Below are 10089 nucleotides of genomic sequence, written 5' to 3'. Positions count from 1 at the left end.
CTTCCGCTAGATGGCGCGTCGCCCTCAGCCCTGGCCACCTATCGTTCAGGTAGGACTGGAACATATTAATACGACACATCCGATATTCTGTCGCGATCAGTAACAATTTGTTAGTAACAAATCATTGCTCGTCATGAGACTTTATCCAGTTTAAATAAAGGGGGCTTAAGTGGGCTAAATTAATTTTTTCATCGGTATATTTATAAATTTATTGCTACTATCGATAAAGACATCGATAGTAAGTTGCATCACCAACAAATTATTGCTCGTCATTGACAGGAGACTTTAAATTTAATTTATCACAATATATGTATATCCCGTAAGTATGTCGGAAAACAAGCGAAGTCTTACTTTGGCCTGATGCTAACGGAACATGTGGACAATGAAGCAACATTCAATATTATTTTGACCTAATTCTATATGTGTACATTGCAGCTCTCGAGAAGCTCCCGCATCATGTTTGGCAGACAGAGTGGACTTGGCAGTTCCAGCAACAGCAGTAATTTGGTTGAGTTTCGTGCTGGACGCATGAACATGGTGGGCAAAATGGTACACCCCGACTCGCGCAAGGGTTCGGTCTACATGACCCAATCCGACGATGGCCTGATGCACTTTTGCTGGAAGGATCGCACCTCCGGCAAGGTCGAGGATGATTTGATTGTCTTTCCCGATGACTTCGAGTACAAGCGCGTGGAGCAATGCAAAACCGGACGCGTTTATGTGCTCAAGTTCAAGTCTTCGACTCGTCGAATGTTCTTCTGGATGCAGGAGCCGAAGACCGACAAGGACGAGGAGAACTGCCGTCGCATCAACGAGCTCCTCAACAATCCGCCCTCGGCCCATCAGCGTGGCGGGGGAGGAGGCAGCAATGACGGCGATTTGCAGTACATGCTGAACAACATGTCGCAACAGCAGCTGATGCAGCTCTTCGGCGGTGTGGGCCAAATGGGAGGCCTAAGCTCTTTGCTGGGCCAAATGAAGTGAGTTTTTATTACTTCTCTCTGTTTCCATACGACAAGAACACCACTTCTATCCTTATAGCTCGCGCACACCATCGTCCCGTAACACCTCGTCGTCGGGAGGCGCCTCGGCGCTGCAAACGCCCGAGAACATCAGTGTGCCCCGCACTCCCACCGCACCCAAGGGCTCCAAGTCGGGCAGCAGCCGTAGCAATCTGAATTCGCAGAGCGACACCGATGGCAGTGCCAGCTCGTCCATTGATGCCGATGCCTCCGGTAAGAACTCAACCACATCAACTACGACAGCATCAGAAACGACTGGAGCCTATGCCAATCCATTCCAAGCGTATTTATCCAATCTCTCCCCCGAACATGGCGCAGGGCGTTCCTTGAACATCGACCTATCGACGGCCCTTTCGGGCGCGGAAGCCATCAATCAGCTTATTGCCGATCCGGAGCGCGTTAAGTCACTGATTGTGCACCTGCCCGAGTCGGAGGATGCGGATGAAGATCGCAAGCAGCAGATTAAGAATCACATTACATCCCCACAGTTCCAGCAGGCCCTAGCCCAGTTCTCCAATGCCCTGCAATCGGCCCAATTAGGTCCGGTGGTGAAGCAGTTTGAGCTCTCCAATGATGCCGTAGCAGCAGCCTATTCCGGCAACCTGGAGGACTTTGTGAATGCCCTGCAGAAGAGTCTTCCCGCTGGCACCACCATGGGCGGAGAGAAGGAGGCGACCGAGAAGAAAGCCGAGCCCGATGCCGCCAAGGACGACAATCCCGAGCCCGTCGAGAAGCAGGAGGAGAAACAAAAATAGCATTCACTTCAAAGCAATAACACGCAAGCAAATCAAACGCGTTTAAAACAAATGGTTTTTGCACATTTTTAAAAGTATTTTCGTTCTGAATAAATTGGCATGGCAAGAAGCTAACTACCAGAGATATGGCACACATCTGAACTTTAATATTCGATTTGTCTCATATTTATATGATTTATGCGAGCATTTTCATGTTTTGAAGCCCCAAGGTCGTTTCCCCCCCCCCCCCCCCCCCTGAACGAAACGATACGGATTTTTTGTATGTATTGGGCTTGTATGGTTGTCCCTGTCTGGCCCCAGTCGAGCACATATAGGCATACTGTTTTGAGGCAGTTTAGAGTCGGCACACAAATACATTTGCACAGCAGCAAACGCAACAGCGACGACGCTCCACTATTGTCCAAACGACCACTTTTGTTGGCAAAACAAAACAAGATATGTACATACATAGTGAATAACAAGTATTGAGCATATTTATAACAAAAAACTGTTTAAATAAAAAAAATTATATTAGCACTGTGGGCTAAAGCGGAGCCTCTACTTTTGTCTCCAACAGTCTTTCTATGCTAAAATTTTTCCGTTTTGATTGATCCATTATCTTTGAGTAATCTTTGCTGAGATCTTTTATCGAGAAGCAGGTCTAACGCCTCGTTGGGTGAGATAAGTGTCGGCTTTCCGAGCCTTGCGAATAAAGTTTGCCTTCTCTGGGCATAAAGATACGACTTTAAAGCAAATCCGAGGTCGTATTTGCCCCGTCTACATCCCAAAACACTTAGTACAAACCGGACTGATTCAAATTCATCACAAAAATTATATTATTGGTTTTTTAAAATTTATAAGAGCAACAGCTGGGTTGCACCACTGATTTTGCGAATGTGGCTCCATCTATGGAAATCCATCTGGTACGCAGCTTTGATGGCCATTCCATCTTTCTAATGCTGAGTCATCAGGTTTCTTATTTAACTTTTAAAAATTAACTTTTTTGCCAACAAAAGTAGTTGCTGGGCCCATAGTGCGTTCGTGTGTGCCGTGCTTCTGCTCTCTCTCGACGACAATATTTATTCAATTCCAAAACGGGCATGCATAAGTTGTATCTGCTGCAAATCGCGCGCGCGTTAGTTGTACTTTTGGCTGATTCTCACATAACATAACGATCTCATCCACTAAAAAAAGCGCAAATCTCCAACAGACGATTTCCAATCGAATATTCTCCTTGTGTTCCAAGTAATTGCCTATTTTTGCAATTTTCTCGCATTGCGTTTTGCGTCGATTTGTTGATGCTTTCATTTTGCAGAAACTCTGTGTTTATGGGAGTGTGCTGGTGTTATTAAGTGTATGTGTGTGTGTGTGTTAGTGTTTGTGGAATGCGTCTGTATTTTTTTTCCAACTCTGACTAGATTGTTGGGAAAGCTTTTCCCTCCAAAGTACTTGCGGCAATAACAAAATGCAAAAAACAACAATAGATAGAGAGATACAGAGAGAGAGAGAGAGAGCCAAGGCAGCACACACACTCGCAACCTTTGACTCATACGCTCGCAACCACACTCTCATTCGCGAATAAAGCTTGCAAAAAAAGTAACTGAATAAAAATACACTACAACCAAAGTGTGTTGTCGAATAAACAAAAAAAAAGCTTAAAAAATTCGCAATTTTATCGCTGTACTCTGCCTTCGTGTGTGTGTATGTAAGTGTTCAGCGATCTGGCAACACCAACAACAACACCAGCCAGGAAAGAAATTGCGTTGCGGCGGCAGGCAACGCAACCGTGTTTCCTGCACTTACATATCTTTCTTGTTTTTAACCAAAGAATCGTCCCCCACTGCTGTCCCCAGGAGCACCAAGAGCCTGAATTAATCAGAGTTAAGACGTGTCAATCTTTGACGGAGTGGAAAAAAATCAGGCCGACGGCCATTCATTCAGCAAACAACCAGTAAACGCTTTTAATGAGTGCCCTTCCAAGAAAAGTCATAAGCTGCTGTCTCCAACAAGAAAATCGTCAACGAAAACTAGCTTCGATTTGTCGCTGATTGGCTGATAGGGGGCGAGCAAGAGCAAGTCCCTTCAAGTCAGCTGCAATTTTGCGATAAGGTGAGTAAACATTAGCCCCTTTGCCTGTGCCGGCATCAACAACCACCCACTCAGCACTCCCCACACTAGAAAGTATCCTGGAATCGGGCGCACTGAGGAGAAATCAAGTGTTCCAGAACAGCTGCAGGAACTTCTGGTCGCCCACGATTCGTTTTGCACAAAAAAATGGATGCAGGGGCATAAAAATAAACATAAATGGCGCCTGAGCATATGCTATGGGAGATTTCAAGAGCACACTGTCGTGCGAGCAGGACCACTAGTGCTACTAGTATGTGTCGGTCATGGGACAGACATGCTCATGTCCCGGAGAACAGGGCGCTCAAGCTTCCGTTTCTGTTTATGTTTTGGGCAGAAAGGTCGCCGTAGACTATGTACTTACTTATGTATGTATATTCTCAGGGAAAGTATGTGTGTGCTGCCCACTAATAAAATGTATTGTATTGAAGGACAGTCCGCGTCCAAATGGCACCTGCATTGGTATGTGTCTCATCCAATTTAGAAGGGTTGTTTTGCCCCCTCCCCGCCAACAGCTACTTTCACTCTCCTTACTCTACGCTACCAAATTACGTCAGTACATCGAAAGACAAAAGTCAATTGCCATACTCCCATAGGGACGGGCCAGGTCGGGTCGCGATGGGAGTTTGATTTCCAATATGGCCGACAAAACAGTTAATGGCAAGAAGCTTTCAGCTTGACATTGAACTTGGCAGACAGTTAGTTACAACTAGCAGTCAGTGTTACACTCTTAATAACCCTTACATTAAAGCAAAGACTATACAATACCAAGATGTTGCATGAGGAACAAATGCTTTTTATACCCGATACTCAAAATGAGTATTGGGGTATATTAGATTTGTGGTAAAAGTGGATGTGTGTAACGTCCAGAAGGAATCGTTTCCGACCCCATAAAGTATATATATTCTTGATCAGCATCAATAGCCGAGTCGATTGAGCCCTGTCTGTCTGTCCGTCCGTCCGTCTGTCCGTCTGTCCGTCCCCTTCAGCGCCTAGTGCTCAAAGACTATAAGAGCTAGAGCAACGATGTTTTGGATCCAGACTTCTGTGATATGTCACTGCTACAAAAATATTTCAAAACTTCGCCCCGCCCACTTCCGCCCCCACAAAGGACGAAAATCTGTGGCATCCACAATTTTAACGATATGAGAAAACCAAAAACGTAGAATTGTAGAGAATGACCATATCTTTAAGACTGCGGAATCTGAATTGGATCGTATTATTATTATAGCCAGCATCAAGAAAACAATTTCATTTTTTTCTCGCCCTGTCTCTCTCTAACACACACGTAGCATAGGCGGCTTTGCTTAGAGTAAAACATTAGCGCCTAGATCTCAGAGACTACAAAAGCTAGAGCAACCAAATTTGGTATCCATACTCAAAACTGTTTCAAAATTTCGCCACACCCCCTTCCGCCCCCGCAAAGGACGAAAATCTGGGGATATTCAAAAATCTCAGAGACTATTAAGGCTAGAGTAACCAAATTTGGTATCCGCACTCCTGTTAGATCTTACTATAAAACGTGTATCTCAAAGTTTCGCCCCACCCCCTTCCGCCCACACAAAGGACGAAAATCTGTTGCATCCAAGATTGTTGCATTTTCAAGATAGTTTTAGTTTAGGAGATATAAGCACTCAAAATTTAACATTTTTTCAGTGTGCAAATATTTATTGAACTCATATTCACTAACTAATTTAGCAAGCTGAGACGGTCAAAGGTCCCACTGTGCCGCTCCAAAGACATCGGCGATCCGCGACCACCGCTTCGACGGTGCTGAGGCTCGAGAGTCCAGAATTATTTCGTTGCTGGTGAAGGCATTGCCGAACAGACGAAACCGATGGGCAGCGGGGTCGCGGTAGAGACGAAGTACAGGCGAAAAGGGAATAGAAACCCCGCGCGCTCCCTCGTGCCTTTTGGGTGCTAATGTTAGGACCCGCCATAGAACAGCTTTTTGGTCGCTCATGCAACATCTTGGTATTGTATAGTCTTTGATTAAAGGCTGTGCTGTGTTTTTCATGTGCTCCGGTTACCAGTTGTCAGCTCAGCTTCAAAGAAACTTTCACCAGGTTTGCAGCTGCCACACTCCAACAGATTGTCTTGCTGCATTTTTGGCTGTACATAGTTGTTGCCCAAACAGATACACACACACACACACATAGATACAGAGCCCGCCATTTTAAAACTTTACCCCAAAAGCCTCGACAGTATTCTCAGTTCGTTGGTTTCCTATTTTTCTTGCGTGGGAGTGAAGAAACCACAAAGGGAGACTTCGAAAACGAAATGGAACTCCATCTTAACAGCTGTCTTGAGTTTTTGTGGATAAGAGCTTTTGTCTGTACCCAGTGCTCTCCTTTGTGGCCCTGTTGCATTTTGTGCCCAAAAAACTGTCTGCTTGACTTCCTCTCGAGGCCCCAATTATTATCGACTCCACTCCTCCGCCCATTTCAATTATAAGCTCCGGATGCCAGGCAGGCGACTGGCTGGACTCCAACTCTCATCTGCTGACATCAGCAGCAGGAGCAGATGATTTTCCGGTTTGCCAGAACTGGTTTATGAAACCACCGACCCGCCACAGCGGTCGTTGGAGCTGCCCTTTCGTTTAGTTATTCCCGAAAATACAACACAGTGGAGTTGTACATGTTAAGGCTTAAGTTTTTTTTAATGTACGTGTGCAGAATTTCAATTTCGGGACTAACAGTTCAGAAGTCGACTGGCTTGATGGTGATAAACCGCGAGAGAATAAAAGCCACCAGTATGGTGGCACAGACGAAGCAAAAGGCGAACGTGTAGAAGCTCTCCTCGGTGAAGATGTCGGAAAATGCGGGTATATCCTGGTAGATCTTAAAGAGTTTTACTTCTTCTTCAGCGCCTTCTTGCTGCCGCCGCCCAGCTTCTGTTTCTCTGCCTTGGTCAGTACCTTGTTGGTCACCTCCTAGGGTGGAGCCAAGCTGGAGACGTGTTTGTTGCAAAGCTCCAGTAACTCGAGGGTGTTCAGGTTGCCACTGTTGAAGCGGATCTCCTTTACTTTAGCTTGTTCTGCCGAAAAACGGGGGACATTACAGATAACTAGGAAAAAATAGTGCGATATGATTACCTTGCGCCGAATCAATGAGGGCAAACTTTATCGAAGCCGCCTGACGGTCACACACAATATCCGACTTGACCATTTGTCTGGATCACCTTGGGTGTGGAGAGCAGGAAGAAGAATTCGCTGCAATATGGAAGAAGTGGATGTTAGGCAATTAGTATATCGATTTTCTGCAATTCCTGTTTCAGCTGTCCATCAACGCCTCAAACTGACGCCGACACCGACTAAAATGTCAACGGAGCGCGAGCTGGCTCCTGGTGGGCCAGCTCAGCTCCTGACGCACACGCTGCCGTTGACATTTCCCGATCTCCAGATCAACACCACCGTGGGCATCATTGGAAAGGTCTACGGTAAGTTTTCATTCGCCTCACCCTCACCCTCACCCTCACTCTTGGTAGTAAAGTAATCGGTTTTCGTGTAGTTCACTGAACTTTTTGGTTTACTTTTGTTTCCTCATGCACTTTTGATTCGAGAAAATTTTTCCATTTACTGACCGAAATGAGACCACACCACGAACTGCGCATGTTTCATAATCGATAAATGAAAAGCGCTTTTCCCCAGATTTCCCTCCCACTCACCGGGTAGACTTGACATTTTCCGCAAACGGATCAAATTGGACTGTGATGCGTTTGACGCCTTTTAGGTTGATGCTTTTCAGCTGCTTTCCGATGTCCGAAACAATGCCGCCCGAACGTCGAAGAGTGCCACTAAATGGCACCGACATTTTAAGGAATTGGTTGAAGTGCAAAACAGAATTAACAATAATTACGAGCGACGTAATATACACGCTGAAAAACAGCTGATAGCGATAACGAATATTTAGCTATCGAATTCATGGCAGCATCTTACAGCACTGGAATGCTGGAGAGCAACCCTGAACTGCATACACTGCAAACGCAATGACGACTCGTATCGACGTCCTGCTCGCACCCCTTCTGTCTAGCCGGAGTGCTTTGCCCTCATTTAAGTGTGGTTAAGAGTGTACAGCATGCGTCACGCTCACACGTCGCGAGTACGATTTTTGTGTGGTGCCTGCTGTGGGAAAACCTGAAGAAAATTTTTTTTTTTGCATAATGCGCGACGTGAAAAGCTAACAAAAGTTGTGGAAAATCAAAATTCGATAGTCTGGCCACAGTTTGTGCATAATTTCGGGCAGCGCGAACGTGTTTGGTGCACAAAAACCACGTCTCGAAAATATCAGATCAGAATTATACGTGCCCACATTTTTGCTGCCATATTAAACGCATACAACAGCGTTTTATTGCTGTTTAGAGCAGAGCCAGAGCGGAGCGGAGCACCAGGGCAGAGCATAGACCAGAGCCCACACACTAACACTCCCGAGCGAGATATGCGAGAATAAAAAAGAATTCTTCTTAGTTGTATTACAAAAGCATTAGGATACACATATGTATATAAGTGTATATATACATGCATATGTGTGTACATAGGAGTGTACATATAAATTAAACGAAAGCTGTGCCTACATTTGTGTTCTTTTCCAATACTAAACTTACAAAACAAACAAACACAACCACAATAATAATATAAATAATGTTAATGTTAATGCAAGCAAAGAGCCAACAGATCTTCAAAACCAGTCTGTTCTCATTCCAATATATATATACGTATATATGTATATAAATAATTATATATATATATATTATATATAACTACGCCTACGCCACGCCCACCCGCAATAACAACAACATGGAGAATCAACCAAACGAATAAAACTTTAAACTAATTTAAAGTGTGATAAGCAAAAGGCTGAAATCTAAAAACAAAACAAAAAACTATGAATAATTAGTAGAAACCAAAAGCAACAAGCAACATCAACAACAATCAATTACATATATGTACACCAAAACACAAGACATCCAAACACGAGCCAACAACAACCTTTTTATACATTAATTAACTATTTTTCTTAAATAAAACTTAACTTAGTGCAAGAAAATGTATCCAGTCGGTCAACGTAAGTTCAGGGCGATCGCCAAAGCAAAATAATCAAAGACTCGATACCCAGACTAAAAATGGTTCTGCCATCGCTCTCCCTGACAGTACATACAATACATACCATACAGCACCCACTAATCAAGTTTTTGATGTTCTACGACCACTCCAAAAGATCTACACAAGACGACACGTGCGTGGAGAGCTGAAATTGCGCAAAAATTGGGTCAACGACCATCGCGACGCAATAGTTGGTTTGGTTTCCTATTGGGGGGTGGCTCTGGTCTGCTCGACAGATGCTCGGCCGGATTGTAATATGTCACTACTTTAATTAGAACGCTGGCACGTCTGTGCCTTTTGACTTCAGTTTTTGGAATATCTTTATTGAATGTATTCTGATAACTCAGACCGCATAGCTGCGCTGCGCATTCATATTTGTCTTATCAGCATAATCGAGAGGGCAAGAGCCGTATCAAAGACTATACAATACCAAGATGTTGCATGAGCGACCAAAAAGCTGTTCTATGGCGGTTCCTAACATTAGGACCCAAAAGGCACGAGGGAGCGCGCGGGGTTTCAATTCCCTTTTCGCCTGTACTTCGTCTCTACCGCGACCCCGTTGCCCATCGGTTTCGTCTGTTCGGCAATGCCTTCACCAGCAACGAAATAATTCTGGACTCTCGAGCCTCAGCACCGTCGAAGCGGTGGTCGCGGATCGCCGATGTCTTTGGAGCGGCACAGTGGGACCTTTGACCGTCTCAGCTTGCTAAATTAGTTAGTGAATATGAGTCCAATAAATATTTGCACACTGAAAAAATGTTAAACTTTGAGTGCTTATATCTCCTAAACAAAACTATCTTGAAAATTCGATTGGAAAATTCTCTATTGGATGCGTACATTAAATTTATCTAAAGCACTCATACAATTTTTTGACTATTTCGGCTGAGTCCCCACTGTGCCGCTCCAAAGACATCAGCGACCACGCTGCCCTTCGGTTTCGGCCTGCAGACACTGACATGCTTTCACACCGACTCGACGCTGACCGAGGCATTGACGAAGCCGAGTAGCATTTCGGAGGCGAAGGTAGCGTAAAAGAGAATTGAAGTACTAGCCCCGCGCGCCCGTACCATGAAGCGTCAAACGAAAATTGAAAAAGCATTTGTTCCTC

General features: G+C 44.8%; 2 protein-coding genes and 1 pseudogene across 6 annotated transcripts in view; 2 read left to right on the top strand and 1 right to left on the bottom strand.

Moving 5' to 3' along the window:
- The first annotated feature begins 215 nt into the window (after positions 1-215).
- On the top strand, positions 216-1919 carry LOC117192019 (proteasomal ubiquitin receptor ADRM1 homolog). 2 transcript variants are annotated; one of them, XM_033396741.1, is made up of 4 exons: positions 217-319; positions 436-980; positions 1042-1235; positions 1341-1919. In XM_033396741.1, the coding sequence occupies exons 2-4, from the start codon at positions 457-459 to the stop codon at positions 1775-1777; spliced, it is 1155 nt and encodes a 384-aa protein (XP_033252632.1). In that variant the 5' UTR covers positions 217-319; positions 436-456; the 3' UTR covers positions 1778-1919. The 2 variants fall into 2 exon arrangements, with proteins under 2 accessions (XP_033252631.1, XP_033252632.1); XM_033396740.1 differs by having other exon boundaries at positions 216-319; positions 1042-1919.
- Positions 1920-2851: 932 nt separating this feature from the next.
- LOC117192018 (protein argonaute-2-like) overlaps positions 2852-10089 on the top strand; it is a 28767-nt gene continuing 21529 nt past the window's right edge. For 2 of the 4 annotated variants that reach the window (XM_033396737.1, XM_033396736.1), the window contains exons 1-3: positions 2852-3001; positions 3585-3865; positions 7157-7318. In XM_033396737.1, the coding sequence (XP_033252628.1) occupies positions 7198-7318 (121 nt within the window). In that variant the 5' untranslated portion in view covers positions 2852-3001; positions 3585-3865; positions 7157-7197. Of the gene's footprint in view, positions 3002-3584; positions 3866-7156; positions 7319-8649; positions 8944-10089 lie in introns of those variants that run through there. The other 2 variants (XM_033396739.1, XM_033396738.1) reach the window with 1 other exon arrangement.
- Positions 6732-7797, bottom strand: LOC117192020 (annotated as a pseudogene).

Source organism: Drosophila miranda (genome assembly GCF_003369915.1).
Source record: "Drosophila miranda strain MSH22 chromosome Y unlocalized genomic scaffold, D.miranda_PacBio2.1 Contig_Y1_pilon, whole genome shotgun sequence".
Taxonomy (NCBI): domain Eukaryota; kingdom Metazoa; phylum Arthropoda; class Insecta; order Diptera; family Drosophilidae; genus Drosophila; species Drosophila miranda.
This window is presented reverse-complemented; position numbering and strand designations above follow the sequence as displayed.